The sequence below is a fragment of the Idiotropiscis lumnitzeri genome, chromosome 16 (genome assembly GCF_059441095.1).
Source record: "Idiotropiscis lumnitzeri isolate Australia: NSW breed Sydney's pygmy pipehorse chromosome 16, RoL_Ilum_1.0, whole genome shotgun sequence".
Classification (NCBI taxonomy): domain Eukaryota; kingdom Metazoa; phylum Chordata; class Actinopteri; order Syngnathiformes; family Syngnathidae; genus Idiotropiscis; species Idiotropiscis lumnitzeri.
Window position 1 is genome coordinate 15,232,191 of NC_142406.1, and position 16,270 is coordinate 15,248,460.

Genomic DNA, 16,270 nt, shown 5'->3' on the forward strand with positions numbered 1-16,270 from the left:
GTCATTTTTAATCTGAACGTCTGTCGTCCAATCAGCGGCCCCCCGAAGCACAAGCCCCCGCCCCCTGTCCAGAGCGGCGGCTCCACCGAGCTGGTGAGTCAGTCAATCAAAGCATCGATCAATTAGTGTCTCTTGTATTGATCAGAGGTGATTAGCACTTGTTGCTCTTCCACTAGATGGCAGAATTTATCATAACGAAGTTCATTAATTTCATTTTTATATGTATAAATCGCAGCTCAGCAAGCCGTCAGAAGGTCCCGGCGCCACTGAGATGGCGCCGCTCACCCCGGCCGGGGACGTCTACTACGAGCCGACGGGAAGCGAGCCTGTCGGGGTAACGTAACGCGTTTTTTCGCCTAACATTTTTCACAATTTTTTTAAATTTATTCTTTTTATTCTAGGATTATGATTTTTTTCCCTTACAAAATATACATCTTAAATCTGTTTTATTTTATCATTAAAAAAAATATATAAAAAGTTTAAGATTTTGACTTTTTCAGCTATTCTCTCAAGATTACAATTTCATTGAACAAAGCAAGATAGTATGCAAATTTACGACAATTTTTTTTTTTCTTGTAAGAACAAACAATGACAATTATTTTTCATTCTCGCAGAATTCGGGCAGCGAAACTCCCGGCGCGCCGAACGGCGGCGGACCTCCGCTGCCAGACGAAGTGAACCTGAACCTGAACCCGGACCTGGACCTGGTCTCGACCAATCACGAGTCTCTGCCGACCGCCAACATCGCTCGCGGTGAGAGCTTCGTGTCGCCCGCCATGTACGTGTAAGCGTGGCCGGCCACTGGGAGCGTCTCTGCTGTGACCTTTATTTTGTTTTCTTTTTTTAAACATACTTTAAACCAACACCTTTTTTTATGTCGCACAGTCACTGATGAGGATAACATAGCGAGGGTTAAAGCAGCTGATTGGCTTCTTGTAGGGCTGGGTGATATGGCCTTAAAACCGATTTTTAATCAACTCTTTTCCCAACAAGCTTCGTTTTTTTATTTTTTTTTTTTTTTGGGACTTTGCATTAACTTGCATCAGCTTTGATAAATGTGTTTGTCTTTTCAGGTAATGCAAAAATAAGTGCTAGTCCCTTTTGTCGAAACAGTTATGTAAAAATGATTGCTAACATTATAGCATTTCGCTATTTGCAGCCATGTTGTTAGTGTAAGCAATGCACGTCAACGGAACTACAAAAAAAAAAAAATATATATATATATCCTAATATATATTTATATATATTAGGATATATATATTAGGGTATGCATAAAACTAATTAATCGCCCAGCCCTAACCACTCGCTATCACTCACATAAGCTCCTTTTAAGGGAAAAAAAAATCCATTCCCAACACAGGAAGAAAAAAAAAAGTTACACTCTAATGTTGTATTTTTTTTTTAATTGTTTTAATTTTGAACACACACACACAAGCACATTCAGGCGTCCATCACAAGGAATGTAACACAAATGTATGTAAATGTAAAGTAAACCTCCCTCCATCGTGGACAGAAATTCACAATATGGAAATATTCCAAAACTAAATGTTCAGTCGCCAATAAAATCGGTATGGCGCTCTCTAGTGGTCAACTGCGGAATTACATTAGATTTTAAAGATAATTTGACCAAAATATTTACTAAGTGTGCAAAAAAAAGAAAAAATGATGGAGAGGGGGTTTTCTGTACACACACCGGACACTTTATTAGGCACACAAGCCTTTACGAGGTAAAATATTTTGAACAGGAATGCTCACTTTTAAAAGTATTTATGTATGTGAACCGTCCCTAATATTTTGATACTCCGGAAGTTTGTCGTCAAGGTTTGGCAAGCACATGCGCAGCAAGCACACTACTACGTTTTTTTTTTGTTTTTTTTTCCATCATTTCTGGAACGTGAGCTTTATCATCTCTACATGCGAAACTCTCATTGGAAGGTGTCCCTAATGAAGTGTCCGATGAGCATATGAGGGAGAAATACTGCCATTGAAAATGGATGTCAACGTTGTACCAAATGACCAACATTGTAAATAGTACTTCTAATATTGATGATGATGATGATACATAATTATTGGTGTTAAAAAAAAAAAAAAAAAAATGTCAGAAACTATAGTGGTTCTCTGTGCCTCTACCGAGGAGGTTGAGGTGCGTGTTTTACTTTTAAACGGAAAACGTCGTCACTGAACTCCCGAACGGTGCTGACGGCGCAAGAAAATATGAATAATATTGCTAATAATCATGAAATGTGTGGACTTGAATCATGTAACTGTGCATGGCATGATGACCGGCTTGTTCCTTCCCAAAGCTCTTTGACTGCATTCTTCGTTGTTTTTTTTTTCTTTGTGTAAGAAATTTTCATCATCAAATCCGGTTGAAGACCAAAAGTGGGATTTTATTCATAATTTTTTTTAATTTTTATTTTTCCCTCACAGCACTCAGACAACATGTCAACGGGTTAAACTTTCCGGAAAAACTGATGATGAGCTCAATTTTTTCAAGGTTGTTTGTGTTGATTTTAGTGACAATCACGTTTGTTGCTTTTGCTGCATGCTCCGCGAAACGCTCCGACACTTAAAGGGATTCAAACTCAAACACAAAAAAGGGAGTGTGCGCATGTTGGAATTTGCTTGGTTCCAAAACGGCGACAAGGAGTCGTTCTTGGGCCACACTGAAAAGGGAAAAACAACAAAAAAATGTTTACTCTTCACAAATCCCGTTTTTTTTTTTTTTGTTTATTTTTTTTTTTCTTCGAAGCATGCGTGACGTGTCTCACAATAAACATCGAATCATCCCCAAAGATGTACACGACAAATTGTTTTCAGTCGGCGTAAAACGCAGGATAGTCGAGGATTGCTAAATTCAATCATCCTTTTTCCTCTTTCTAAACATTTAAGCAAAATGTTGTCTATTAAAAGATTAAAGGGGGAAAAAAGTTACATTTCCAGGATGAAATCCTATTTTTTTTTCTTTCATTTTACTGTGAGCGCTCGCTTTATTGACATTTGAAAGATTTCCCAGGTGTCTTAATTAGGGCTGAATGATTTTTAGAAAAAAAAAAGCGATTTTCGACGCTATCATTTTTTTCATGTTCTTCTCGTTTATTTTTATTTTTTTTTAAACAAACAAGCAATAAATTCATCTGGATTATAAAGAAAAAATATGTTCAGATTAAAAATGAGGCCCACCGATTAATTGACTGGTTTTTTTTTTTAATCAAAAAAATTATTGCCAATCAATTTATTAATTGTTCAGCCCTCATCTTGATAAAAATTTCTCTTACAAACGATCAAATGTTCGCTGTTAGCGACCCCCGCACCGTTGTTCATCACAGAGCCACACGTGCCTTGTTTGCTTTTTTTTTTTTTTTTTTTTAATTATTACAATTTATTTTTTGAGCTTTTCAATCCTCACCACCAACACACAATGACCTCGCTTGTCTTCACTGGAGATGTTTTTTGTTTTTTTTTTTGTCATGAGTTTTGTTTTGTACGCTTTTGGGAGGGGAGAAATGATAACGGACATGTTTTACCAATCCTTGTCTTGTCAAATAAAAACCGAAAGCTAATCCACCAGGATTCTGGTTTGCTGATTCCGGGAAATTAGATCAGGTGACAACTTATTGGTGAGGTTGACGCCATTTGGCTAATAATGTACGGCGCCCGCTAGCTAACAGAGTTCGGAATGTTTTCGGGTGGCTAACGATGCTAACGATGGCTAACGGCAACAAAAACTCCATTCGGCCGATGCTTTGTCGCGTCTTTCTCTGATTTAGCGCAAACGCCCGCTCAAGAGAATCAGTGGGCCTAGCATAGCGCCTTGCACTAGCCTAGCTTGTCAAGAACACATCCCGTTTGGAGGAACTTGCTACGGATAGCGTCACTCGTACTCTGTGATGAGCAGTTAGACGGCAAGAAACTTTATTTGAGTCCAAATAAAAACAACCGCGTTGTTGATATTTGACAGTGACAACGTTTGCGCACGGTCGACCGCACAAACTCTTTGGAATCATTCATGTGAAGGACAGTCACACCACAGAGGAATTTTACTGACACACTTGGACACCAAGCGGAGGCACAATGATTCAAATTAGGTTTTCAAACAAGGGTTGGACATTTTTAGCCATGGTTAATTTTTCAAATTAGGGTTAGAACGTTCAACTTGTCTTATTTAAAATAAGTTTGGAGTTTTTTTTTTTTTTTTTTTCCAGTTTCTCATCAGTGGAAAAAAAAGAACTCCAAACTGATTTTTAAATTAGGCTTTGATGTTAATGTTTCTACCCAAGGTTAGGGATTCAAATTTATAGCTACCGTTTTTACTGTTTTTCTTTTTAAATAGGTATTTCAATGATTTGAATGTTTTCAGTTTGCAGGCGGTTGACTTTCTTCAGGCAAATGCGAGTCCTCCGCCAGGACATCTTTTTCCCAGCCAATGTCTGTTTTTAACCGCCGAATGTGGGCGGCCGCGCGAGTGGGAGTGTGGGAAAAAAAAAAAAAAACGTGCATGACGATCATTCATGCTCTTATCTCAGCATTCGTATTTCTCGACGCACGCGCGCGCCCACAACGACATTCTCTTCTTCATCAGCTGCTGGAAAAGCACTGATGGGGTCACGTGACTGCGGCCTGACGCACTCTGCAAAGTGGGAAAACGAAGCGGTTAAAATATGTGGGAGCAATGAGGGGGCGGGGCCTAAGAGGGAAATTGACAATGGTCAGCGAGAAAGAAAAAAGAAACAGATTGTAGCGATTGGGTGAAGCGCATGATGAGTTAGATGCGCGCGTGTGATTGCTATGCTCCTCCGCGCCAGCAGGTGTCGCTTGGCATCCCGGTTGGACTGGAACGTGCGCGCAAAGAGCGCGTCCACAAGCACTGTACGCCCCCCCCCCCATACTTTCCACTGTGAACAATCTCCATCTGCTCCCAGCGGCTTCTACTTCCCAGACATGCCGCGTTCTGAATCTGAGAGGAGGCTGCGCGTCAAAGAGCGCGCTCCCCCTCATGCGTCCTCACGCGCTCCTCCTCCTCCTCCTCCTCCTCTTCATCGTTAGTCTCCGTTGTAGTTGGACTAGACCGGATGCTGCGCCCAAGCATGGCCCAGCACCAGGCCGGCACCAGCGCGCGTGTCCCCGGCTTGACGCGCCTCCTCTTGCACCTCCTGCTCCTGCTCCTGCTCCTGCTGGTGGTTTGCGCCAAACCGAGCCCGGGTGCGGCGGACAACCACACCCGCGGACATGGAGACGAGGACCACCAGCGGGGCAACCGCACGGCGCACCAGAAGGCTTTCCCGGTGCTGTCGTTCAACTATGAGTACGTGCGGAAGCCGTTCGAGATCTCGCTGTGGATCCTCCTCGCGCTGCTCATGAAACTCGGTGAGTAGCCCTTTAAACATGTTGGACTCTGACGTCACGGACGTGCGTTTAAAAAAAAAAAAGAAAAGAAAAATTCCAGGGGTGCCTTTGCGTTCCAATTTGAAATTTGAGCAGGTGGAACAGATGATAGATTAGAAGCAGGGCCGTAGCTATAGACGTTGGGGTGGGGGGGCGTGCCCCCCCCCCCCCCGTGCCCACCCATGAACCAAAATGTGAATATTTGAGCATTTTGACATTCTATTTTATAAGTAGACTAGAAATCTTTTTGTTTTGTCTTGTTTTCTTTGCAAAAGTCTAACATGCTTGCATGTGGAGTCCATTTTTTGGATTGCACACCACTATGTTTATATGCAAAAAAAAAAATATTTACTTTGGCTGGAAGTATGCTTGTCATTTATCCCAGACTGTCATTGCAATCCTCACGGAGGATGATCCTGACATGTTAGCAATTTACATGCGGAACTTCCAACCCGATTTAACTCTGACATGTCAGCTCGAAGCAGCTGTCCGGCATGTGTCTTCTAAGACCTGATTAATTCTCGGTCCGCATGCCTCCAGCAAAATGTAAACAGCGGATTTAAAAAGTCTAAAAGAAAAAAAATACAGATGACGCGTAAGCATCACTCGCAACGCGCTAGTCGTTTGAGGTCCATGCTGGCGGTTGCCTCTGGTCTTATCAGCGCGTCCAGCTGCTGTCCGGGAGGGCCGGTCCCACTTCCTGCTTTAATGCGCGGTCCGATAACAAAAGTGCGTTGTGTGCTGACTGAGTGGCGGAACCATCACGTGACTGCCGAGCTGAGGCCTTACCGAGGGATGGGGTGTGCCATATGTGAACATCAAGACCCTTGTAATTGCCTGTCGTTGCCACCAGGTGGCAGAAAAGTGCTTTTAATCCGTTCGACAATGCCGTGGCGTGACTATGCGAAGCATGAACGTGAAATTGTCGTTTTTGGGTGCTCAGGCTTCCACATCATTCCCCGAGTGTCCCACGTGGTCCCCGAGAGCTGCCTGCTGATCTTCGTGGGGCTGCTGGTGGGCGGCGTCATCAAGGCCATCCGGCAGACGGTGCCCGTGTTGAACACCAAGCTCTTCTTCCTCTACCTGCTGCCGCCCATCATCCTGGACGCCGGCTACTTCCTGCCCATCCGGCCCTTCACAGAGAACCTGGGTACCATCCTGGTGTTCGCCGTGGTGGGCACCCTGTGGAACGCCTTCTTCGTGGGCGGCGCCATGTACGGCGTGTGCCGGCTGGAGGGGGCGCAGCTGGCCGGCGTGGATCTGCTGTCCTGCCTGCTCTTCGGCTCCATCGTGTCGGCCGTGGATCCCGTGGCCGTGCTGGCCGTCTTCGAGGAGATCCACATCAACGAGCTGCTGCACATCCTGGTCTTCGGCGAGTCGCTTCTCAATGATGCCGTCACCGTGGTGAGGGGCCGCGGCGGACATTTTGTTTTTACCCGTGGCGAGTTGGTTCTCGGCTTTCAGTAGCGGCTTAAATGTTTCTAGGTTGCCGCAAATGTGTTTTGCTCGTCCTCGTTGGCTGAAGCAAGTTTTGTTCGGTTTTGAAGGTCATGGCCAGATTTGATACACAAACAGATGACATCCGAACCCATTTTTTTTTTTTTAAATGTGTGCATGCAGGTTCTGTACCATCTGTTTGAGGAGTTTTCCCACGCCGGCGCGGTGACGGTGACCGACGCCCTACTGGGCGTGGTGTGCTTCTTCGTGGTGTCGTGCGGCGGCATCCTGGTGGGCGCCATCTACGGGCTGCTGGGCGCGTTCACGTCGCGCTTCACCTCGCACACGCGCGTCATCGAGCCGCTCTTCGTCTTCCTCTACAGCTACATGGCCTACCTGTCGGCGGAGGTCTTCCACCTGTCGGGCATCATGTCGTGAGTGCCGAGGACTTCAACGGCTTGTTTGAAAATATGTATTCATATTTTAGATCGTTTATTGTCTTCCCGCCCCTGCTCCAGGCTGATAGCGTGCGGCGTGGTGATGCGTCCGTACGTGGAGGCCAACATCTCACACAAGTCCTACACGACGGTCAAATACTTCCTGAAGATGTGGAGCAGCGTGAGCGAGACGCTCATTTTCATCTTCCTCGGCGTCTCCACCGTGGCGGGACCCCACGCTTGGAACTGGACCTTCGTCATCGTTACCGTGGTCCTCTGCCTCGTCTCCAGAGTTCTGGGTGAGCAACACCGCAAGACTGCGTCCTGATTTTTTTTTTTTTCATGAGCCACTAGAGGGAGTCAGTGTGCCGCAAGTGAGGTTAATAATTTTTTTGTTTTAAACTGCAACAGCAAAGAAATTCAATGAATAAATCTGATCCGGTCCCCGTCTTGTGTTTCAGGCGTGGTGGGCCTGACGTTCATCATCAACAAGTTCCGCATCGTCAAACTGACCAAGAAGGACCAGTTCATCGTGGCCTACGGTGGCCTGCGAGGCGCCATCGCCTTCTCGCTGGGCTTCGTGCTGACCGACAACAAGATGAAGCACCTGTTTCTCACCGCCATCATCACCGTCATCTTCTTCACCGTTTTCGTCCAGGTCATTTTTAAAATGATTTGTCTCCATTTCCATGACATAAAAATGCAGCATCTGTGTGATGTTTATTTATTTATTTTTTATTTATTTATTAATTATTTTTTTATGATGGCAGGGAATGACCATCAGGCCTCTGGTGGAGCTTCTGGAAGTGAAGAAGAAGAGGGAATGCGACGGCTCCATTAACGAGGAGATTCACACGCAGGTCAGGTTTCAAGTTCGTTAAAAACAGCACCACCTAGTGGCCATTTGTGGCATTTAAAAAAAACAGAAATGGCAGGTGTTCCGTTCCAGCGTTGATGTTGGAAAAGTTGTAGTCCAGAAGTAATCCTAAATTCTGTCATTTAGTTCCTGGATCATCTCCTTGTCGGAATCGAGGACATTTGTGGTCATTATGGACACCATCACTGGAAAGACAAGTATGACCTTTTCATCACGTTTCAGTTTTCCCCTCATTTACATTTTTAAGCTCCGCCATTCTTGTCGCCTGTTGCTTCATTTTATCGATTTTGTTCAGGCTGAGCCGCTTCAACAAGTCCTACGTGAAGAAGTGTCTGATCGCGGGCGACCGCTCCACAGAGCCGCAGCTGCTCTCCTTCTACAACAAGATGGAGATGAAGCAGGCCATGATGATGGTCGAGAGCGGGGGCGGCGTCGGCGTCTTCAAAGCGCCCTCCACGGTGCCGTAAGTATGATGAAAAGACGACTCTCGGGCACAATTTTGCCGAACAAATGTCAGCTGTCTTAATGCTAGCGTGTAATTCCAAATGGCATTCTCGATGCTACCGCAAATTAGCATGTTTTGGTAATTATAAACCTTCAACAACCAAGCTACAGCTGGCAATACCATACAAATAATAGAAAAAATACACAGGTGGTGTAAATAAATATATGAACTCATTCACTGCCAGCCGAGTAAAAAAAAAAAAAATGGATCTTTGACGCCTTCAGTCGTCAATGGCAGTAAACGAGTTAAACTCAGATAAAAGTGTGTTCTGATCTGATCTGCACCTCAGGGACATCGAAGCCCAAGCTCCGTCCCAACGCAAGACGAACATCTCCAAAAGTCGCGAAAAGGAAATCCGGAAGATGTTGCACGCCAACATGCAGAAGAACAGACAGCGGGTAGGCTGAGGACGACTTTTCATTTTTTTTTCTTCGTCAGCGGGCCGCCATTTGACACACTTGTGCTTTTTGCGTGCTTGTCGCCAGCTTCGTTCCTACAGCAGACATGACCTGATGATCGACCCCTTCGAAGACGACGTGAGCGAGGTTCGCTTCAGGAAGCAACGAGTGGAGATGGAGAGGAGGGTGAGTATGCGCAGACTTTGAGAAAAAGTGTCAGACAAATAAAAAGTTTAAGGCGCTGGAACACAATTCCGTCATTCACCACTAGAGGGAGCCCTCGTATCACATTTTGAGAAAATGATGGCCACGTGCCCCTCTTTTGACTCTTGGATGATGACCACTTTGCATTTCACAGATGAGCCACTATCTGACCGTTCCGGCAAAACGCCCGGACCCGCCTCCCTCCATCAGACGGGTCGCCTTCGAACCAGGTCTGTTGCAATACTTTTTTTTTTTTTTTTGCGATGTGAATGCGGCAGGCGTAGTAACACCCAAACCGCGCGCTGCCTCAGCACACAGAGTTTACACGTACGACGACGGCGAGAGCACCCCGGTGGAGGCCCGCCGGGACCCGAGCGCCTCCAACGGCGTCAGCCAGCTGAACGAATCCGCCCGCGGGTTCCAGGAGGAGGAGGAGGAGGAGGAGGAGCAGCAGCAGCTCAATGTGTTGCGCCGTCTCAGTGATCCCGGTCCAAAGTCATAGCTCAAAAGATGTCGAAGGTTTTTAATCCCCAGATCTTCTTGCGAGACGGGATCAAAAAAGAGTAATTGACACACCTCCTAAAAAAGTTTCAAATTGCAATTTTAAAAAGGGCGACATGCCACAAATTATGATTCCAAAATGTTTTTTTACAAGACTTGCAACATCTTACACATGGAGTTAAGATTAAGTGGAATTTCCGCTAGCAACCCAGGCTAAACTTAGCTCCACCAGTCAAGCTATCACTTCAACATCATTCCTTGACGCCAATTACTACTTTCTCATTATCCAGGGCTTTGGCGCCATCCTGAGGCTTCTTAACGTGACTTAAAGAAAATTCAACGGTGCCTTGACATATGAGTGACCTAACTCACATTTTTTTTAGATATGAGTCATCGTTCAGATAATCGTTTTTTTTTTTTTTTACTTAAAAGCACATTTGCGAAACAAGCATGATCAAAGTAAACATAAAACAAAAATAATTAAGTGAATTCTATAAAAAAAAACAAAAAAAAAACAGCATCATCATCTTAGCTTTATGCTAATGAACAATGCAAAACGCCATGCGCAAGCTAAGGGATAGCATCAAGATGGCTGCGTTCTAACGCTTCAAGCCATTTGAGCACAAGGGGTGCAGCAACATGTAGACAAACAATAGACTGATACTCACAGAATTAGTTGTGAAACTCTTCTTTGTCCACATACTGCCCCCGGTGGCAGAGGCGAGCACTGTTTAATTCTTTTCATCATAATTGTTGCGCTATGACTGTATGTTTTTCTACAGTATATTATAGAGTGCTATTTTCATTATTAAAATTAAATTAGGATTTTTTTTTGGGGGGGGGGTATGCTGGGATGAATTAATGGAACAAATGAAACTTGCATCTCAAGGCATGCCCCATCACAAAAACTAATTATGTGGGGGGATTACTGTACCTTTTTTTTTTTTTAATTCCTTTGCGCTTGTTTTTAATTGCTCGTGACGCCAAATGGATGGAGCTGACCCTTCGAAGCACATGCGTAGTATAAGCACCCCCCAAAAAAAGATGTTTAAAAAAAAAAAAAAAATGCATTTGTTGTTGCAAATGTGGCGAATGTTTTTTCTCAGGGACTGTAAAGGCTTGTTTGAACTGGACTGTTTTTGCTTTGCAAAAAAAAAATAAAAAAAATCTTTCACGTTTCCTCATTGAATTAATTTTCCTCCTCTTTCCATATTATCGTAAAACACATTTTCCAATACTCAAGAGTTACAAATATCCATCTTTTTTTTTCAGTCCTACATTCAATTCAATCTCCAAGAATTTCTGTCAATTTTTTTTTATTTTAAAATATTGTCTCGTTGCTGCCTGAGCTTCAACTGCCTGTTTGCATGTTTGCCTTAAAAGAAGGTTTAAGGATGTGCCAGCCAAAGTATTTTTTTTATATTTTCAACCCCAGAAAATGTTGATTGCTGACAGTTGGGATGAAAATAAAAGTTTGTACTTGAAGTGTTTTTCTTCCTTTTTTAATGTAAAGGTTTGTGATATTTTTAAATGTTTACAAATTTAAAAAAAAATAGATCCAGATGAATGCATTTTATTTAGTTACTTTATCATATATATATATTTATTTTTTTATTTTATAGAATATGTGTAAAATACAATATGAAGAACCTCAAAAACCTATTGTGCTTGCAAAAAAAGTAAACATTTTTTAAATGACCCCCAAAAAAAACACGTCAACGCCTTCTCATTATTTTTTATCTTTTAAATGCGTAAAATATGACATAAAAAAATTGTGTTTGTTTTTTAAGAAAAAATGTCTGGTGTGACTGTGCATTAATGGAACAACAGGGAGTTCCAACTCCCTAACATGCCAACCAGCAGCTCAACAAGCCACAAACACGACGCGACGCCAGCAGGAGCAGACATGGACTTCAGCGGCACCTGGAAGGTTTATTCGGAGGAAAACCTGGACGAGTTCATGAAGGCGATGGGTAAACCGAGAAGAAAATAATTCTCCTGTTAAAAAAATAATGATCCAATGATGCAAACGGCTGTGTGTGTTGAAGGTGCGCCCCAAATGGTCATCAAGATGCGCAAGGATGTCAAGCCGCTGCTTGTGTTCGAGCAGAAGGGCGACGCTTGGACGTACACCTTCAAGACGCCCAAATTCAGTAAGACGCACTCGTTCTGCATCGGCAAAGAGACGGAAATGACCTCGGTGGACGGCAGGAAGTTCAAAGTAAGCTCACGACTCGTCTTGGTTGTTGCGTTTGGAGTGTCACGGTGTTGCTTTTGCAGTGCGTCGTCAGGGAGGAGAACGGGAAGCTGATTACCGAGTCTGACAAATTCACGTCGGTGCGAGAAATGCAAGGGGAGGACATGGTTGAGGTCAGTCAAAAATCACTTCCCAACCTTTATTGAACCAAACGAAAAATAGTTTTTGATACTTTTTTTTTTGCTCCACTTCAGTGGGCATTGTGGTGCTCCTTCTGGTGTGCCACTTGGCCACCAGAGGGCAGTGTAATACAGTACCTGGTGACAATTAGTCCTAAGTAAACCGAAGTAATATGATTTTTTGGGAACATTTAAGTGAAATTTGATCATTTCTGATAATCTTGCACAGCACGCTAATGTCCGCCAGCACTGTTTGGGAATATTTGGATCACAATGGTGTGAATGATTCATCTTTTGATTGAGAACCTTTCAAAAGCTCTTTGTTTCTTTCCCCACAGACCGTCACAACTGGCTCTGTGACTTACGTCAGCAGAAGCAAGCGAGTGTGACGTCATCATTGAACAAGTCAAGTCTACTAATAAACCTGGGACGTTAAACAGTTTGTAGGTTGTTAATGTTGTCACTTTGTCAGGAGGAGGGGGGGAGTTGCACGTGTGAAAGGAAGTGTCCGAAATAAAAAAAATATATATATTTATTTATTTATTTATTTGGACAGCAAACAAAAGAATGTGTATTCATGGCCTATAATCTGCCCTGGAAAGACAAGTTTTATAAACTAGTAGGTGGTCGTGATACGCCAAAACGTAATTTGAGACTAACATCAGATAATACTTAAGAGGGCGCTGTGGTGCACCTCAAACTCATTAAAGCACGCAAATACCAGCGGCGAAGAAGACGAGCCTCGTTTTGGCACCACATTGGCAAAGAAAGGAGCACATTTATTTGTTGTAGTTTGCAACTTGCCAAGCTTCCACCCGAAACGAAAGCTATGGCTCGCTACATGCGTCCGCCGAACTCGTCCTTGTTTGTCAGAAACATCTCCGACGAGTCCAGGTGAGTTTAAATTCCGGCGCTTTAACCGCAAATTGGTGGCTCGCGAGAAGCTAACTTAGCCTAGCAACTAGCTAACAGAGGCCCGCTCTCTTCAATGGGCACTCGCCTTTCATAATCTTGACGATTATACTTTGATTTGAAATCAAATACCGCGTTATTCATTTTTGTACATTAAGTGTGTTGGGTTAATTTGAAATTGATTAATTAGCGAAAGTGTAATAGCGTCCAAGTTACGCTTGTGGGCGTGTATATAACTCAAGTTTTGTTACCTTTCGCAAATTCGTCGTAAACTGAAAAAAAAGCTTTGCAGCCGGTTTGAATATTCGAAATTATGAAAACGGTTGTCTTTATAGAAAATGTGCAGTGTGTCCAGTCTGTTTTGCCTTTTTTATTTTTGAGTTTGTAAATTTCCACAGATTCTTCTCTTCACTTGCCCTTGTTGAACATTTATTGAATTGTCAAGAGTCTTTTATAGACACCCTGTAAATTGCACAGCTGTTTGTTTTACACAGATTCATGATTATTTTTTTAATGGGCCAGTTCACCAAAAATCAACAAAATGGTGGATCCAGATAAATAGGGTTGGGCGATTGACCTGAGGAAAAAAACTAATGCCTTGAAGTCTCTCACAAAGTCAAAATGGATTTTCAAAACAAATCGCCCAGTCCTACAGGTAAGTTTCTTGACCCGCAGGTTTGTGGTGAACTGGCCCTTTTGAGCTCACTCACCCATCGCACATGCTGCCCAGTTGAGTTACACTTGTATATTTACGGTGTTCAGGCCTGAGGATTTGCGGCGTGAGTTTGGCCGCTATGGGCCAGTAGTAGATGTCTACATCCCACTTGACTTCTATACGCGTCAACCAAGAGGATTTGCATACATTCAATATCCTTTCCCCAAAAAGTCCTAACAAATAACATTGTTTCCCTTAGCAGCAGAGCCGATTTGTGGTTTGTGATGTTTTTGTTTCTTTGCATCGATTGACCTCTCTAACAGTGATTATTTTTCTGTTATCGCTTCAGAAAATGTTAAAGCATCCCCTTGTGGAAGCGGCCACACAGAGTAACAAAGACCCGTGTAGCGTAGCTGTAAAGAGACAAGGCACAGACCAAAGGGAGGGAAAAGGTTGGGAGGAAGTAAAGCATGAAGAGGAAAAAGGTGTCGGAGGCAAAGCTCGGCAGTGGCACAGAGCGGGCTAAAGAAAAGAACGTTTTAAAGAGTCAAGCAGGAGACCCGACCCAAGTCGCCCGCTGTATGTGGGAATCGATTAAAGAGTGTAAAGATCAAGATGAAGTCAAGCAAAGGTAACAAGTCGGAATAATTTTGTATCCTCTCAAGACACATTTTCCACAAATCAGCTTTGAAAGCAACTTAATTTTTCAACTCAGTCAATCAGCTGTTCGTGCCTTTTTTTGATTTGTGTTCTGAGCCCTGAGACCATTGTTTGAAAACCGCCAACTGTGTGTCACGTCTGCTTCACCATTTCAACCTCACAAGCTGAAGCATGACTAATTGGAGTCAAATATCTTGAGAAAATGTGTGAATGTGTGTGGCCTCACACCCCTTCTTTTGAAAGAAGTTTGCAAAGAAAGTAAAAAAAAAAAAACAGCCTTAACCGCTCAGCATGTTTGAGGATGTGCGCGACGCAGAGGACGCTCTTCACAGCCTGGACAGGAAGTGGGTTTGCGGTCGCCAGATCGAGATCCAGTTCGCCCAGGGAGACCGAAAGAGTGAGTGGCTGGCTCTTCTTTTCTCTGGGGTGGAACAGATTATTTTTGAAATCTCCCCCCCTCCAAAAAAAATTCCTCAGCACTGATCGTGTATCTTAAAAAAAAAAAAAAAAGTTATTTTCTTGATATTTTCTCAGCGCCCAATCAGATGAAGACGAAGGAGCGGCGCTCCCCGTCGCGCTCGTCCCGCTACGACGACTACGACCGCGACAGCCGCCGCAGACGCTCGCGCAGCCGCAGCTACGACCGCCGCCGCTCGCGTAGCCCTTGCTACGATCGACGGCGCAAACACTCGGAGAGCCCCAGAGAGTAAGTGGCGTCCGATTACGCTCGCTTGCCATTTAATGTGATTTTTGGTTTTATTTTTTTTTTTTTTGCATGTCCTTGTCATTTCGATCTAAAAAAACTTCCACTCTATTAAAAAATTGCGCGGAATGGGATGGGGAGAAAATTCCGTCAAGATCAAAAAACGCCTTAGTTGTCTCGCTCGCTGATGGGGTTCCTCGATGTTGAGTCGTCTGACGGGACATTTTGGCTCCTGCAGATCTCGCGGACGCCCACACGGACGAGGAGGGAGCCGAGGCCGCGAAGAGGACAGGTACGGTCTTTGTTTTTAGAATTTTTCTTGCCAGATATTTCTGTGAAAGGTGCTTGAATTGCTCATTTGTTTGTTTTGCGTCAACATAAACAGCTATAAAACAATCAAGTGTCACATTTTTTTTATTTTTTTTTTTAAATGTCAAACGTGCGCAAGCGCTGCTGTCAACCACCGCTCTCGTCCCGACACTCACAACGATTTTGCCGCATCAGTCATGTGACGCTAAGCGGTTGCCATCCTGTTTTCAGGCACTACCCGAAGCCACGACGAGAGTCTCGAGGACGTTCCCCCTCCAGATCGGCGTCGCCCGCCGAACCCGCCGCCAAACCGCCAGCCGCCGCCCACTACGCCGAGGAAGCCCCGCGCCAGGAACGCTCCCCGACACGTTCCCGCTCCCAGTCCCGTTCAGTGTCCAGGTCTCGCTCTCGCTCGCGCTCCTGGACGGGCCGCAAATCGGGAGGACGCTAAGCGAAGGCGACGGGGGTCCAGGAAGCGGTTTTGTTTGAACTTGAATGTGATTGGCGCGTTTGGACAACATTTGATCCCCCGCCCCTCAACCTGGAAGATGATTTTGTGGCCCGCAATTTTTTCATTTTTATTTTAATGACAGAATTGCTTTTCAAGTCATACACTTCTGTTTAATTGTCCCTTGCCAAAAGAGCGTCCGGTATTTTTTTTTTTTTAAATTCACTCCACCCCTTCAGCCGTTTGAAAAACACTTCATAGGCCTTGTTTGCGTTGCTTCATCGGTCAAGTACAAAGTTTGTTGGGGTTTTTCTTGTTCATTTTTTTTTCTGGTGCATGTTTTTGTCATCTGTAGGAAGATGCGATTATTTTCAGAAATAAACTCGCTTTAAGGAAACCATGCGTGCTCACTTGTGATCTAAAATGTTTCCCGGCATTTATTGAGCCGTGTTACATATTTTCC

At 44.1% G+C, this 16,270-nt stretch overlaps 4 protein-coding genes across 4 annotated transcripts in view; all 4 read left to right on the forward strand.

The window, feature by feature from the left end:
* The window catches only part of pvrl2l (PVR cell adhesion molecule related 2 like), an 80,836-nt gene extending 77,263 nt beyond the window's left edge, over nucleotides 1–3,573 (forward strand). Inside the window, exons 8-10 of the mRNA XM_088319085.1 lie at nucleotides 36–93; nucleotides 236–334; nucleotides 615–3,573. Of these exons, the coding sequence (XP_088175211.1) occupies nucleotides 36–93; nucleotides 236–334; nucleotides 615–788 (331 nt within the window). The 3' untranslated portion in view covers nucleotides 789–3,573. The remainder of the gene's footprint in view (nucleotides 1–35; nucleotides 94–235; nucleotides 335–614) is intronic.
* Nucleotides 3,574–4,898: 1,325 nt separating this feature from the next.
* Nucleotides 4,899–11,229, forward strand: slc9a1b (solute carrier family 9 member A1b). The gene is made up of 12 exons (XM_088318925.1): nucleotides 4,899–5,367; nucleotides 6,329–6,789; nucleotides 7,006–7,256; nucleotides 7,341–7,558; nucleotides 7,721–7,917; nucleotides 8,030–8,119; nucleotides 8,263–8,333; nucleotides 8,432–8,599; nucleotides 8,931–9,039; nucleotides 9,127–9,225; nucleotides 9,398–9,473; nucleotides 9,555–11,229. The coding sequence occupies exons 1-12, from the start codon at nucleotides 5,073–5,075 to the stop codon at nucleotides 9,743–9,745; spliced, it is 2,226 nt and encodes a 741-aa protein (XP_088175051.1). The 5' UTR covers nucleotides 4,899–5,072; the 3' UTR covers nucleotides 9,746–11,229.
* Nucleotides 11,230–11,547: 318 nt separating this feature from the next.
* LOC148321707 (fatty acid-binding protein, liver-like) lies at nucleotides 11,548–12,549 on the forward strand. Its single transcript, XM_088318928.1, has 4 exons — nucleotides 11,548–11,717; nucleotides 11,793–11,965; nucleotides 12,025–12,114; nucleotides 12,459–12,549. Exons 1-4 carry the CDS (start codon nucleotides 11,594–11,596, stop codon nucleotides 12,507–12,509), a joined length of 438 nt encoding a protein of 145 aa, XP_088175054.1. The 5' UTR covers nucleotides 11,548–11,593; the 3' UTR covers nucleotides 12,510–12,549.
* A 290-nt stretch (nucleotides 12,550–12,839) lies between these two features.
* On the forward strand, nucleotides 12,840–16,204 carry LOC148321708 (uncharacterized). Its single transcript, XM_088318927.1, has 6 exons — nucleotides 12,840–13,014; nucleotides 13,795–13,899; nucleotides 14,641–14,744; nucleotides 14,882–15,053; nucleotides 15,289–15,342; nucleotides 15,591–16,204. The coding sequence occupies exons 1-6, from the start codon at nucleotides 12,950–12,952 to the stop codon at nucleotides 15,808–15,810; spliced, it is 720 nt and encodes a 239-aa protein (XP_088175053.1). The 5' UTR covers nucleotides 12,840–12,949; the 3' UTR covers nucleotides 15,811–16,204.
* Nucleotides 16,205–16,270: the final 66 nt, after the last annotated feature.

Coding starts and splice junctions, on each gene's coding strand:
- slc9a1b (XM_088318925.1), top strand. CDS start 5,073: ATGCTGCGCCCAAGCATGGCCCAGCACCAGGCCGGCACCAGCGCGCGT. Junction 8,334..8,431: donor CACCATCACTGGAAAGACAA/GTATGACCTTTT, acceptor GATTTTGTTCAG/GCTGAGCCGCTTCAACAAGT. Junction 9,226..9,397: donor GAGTGGAGATGGAGAGGAGG/GTGAGTATGCGC, acceptor TGCATTTCACAG/ATGAGCCACTATCTGACCGT.
- LOC148321707 (XM_088318928.1), top strand. CDS start 11,594: ATGCCAACCAGCAGCTCAACAAGCCACAAACACGACGCGACGCCAGCA. Junction 11,718..11,792: donor CGAGTTCATGAAGGCGATGG/GTAAACCGAGAA, acceptor TGTGTGTTGAAG/GTGCGCCCCAAATGGTCATC. Junction 11,966..12,024: donor TGGACGGCAGGAAGTTCAAA/GTAAGCTCACGA, acceptor TTGCTTTTGCAG/TGCGTCGTCAGGGAGGAGAA.
- LOC148321708 (XM_088318927.1), top strand. CDS start 12,950: ATGGCTCGCTACATGCGTCCGCCGAACTCGTCCTTGTTTGTCAGAAAC. Junction 14,745..14,881: donor CGCCCAGGGAGACCGAAAGA/GTGAGTGGCTGG, acceptor ATATTTTCTCAG/CGCCCAATCAGATGAAGACG. Junction 15,343..15,590: donor CGAGGCCGCGAAGAGGACAG/GTACGGTCTTTG, acceptor TCCTGTTTTCAG/GCACTACCCGAAGCCACGAC.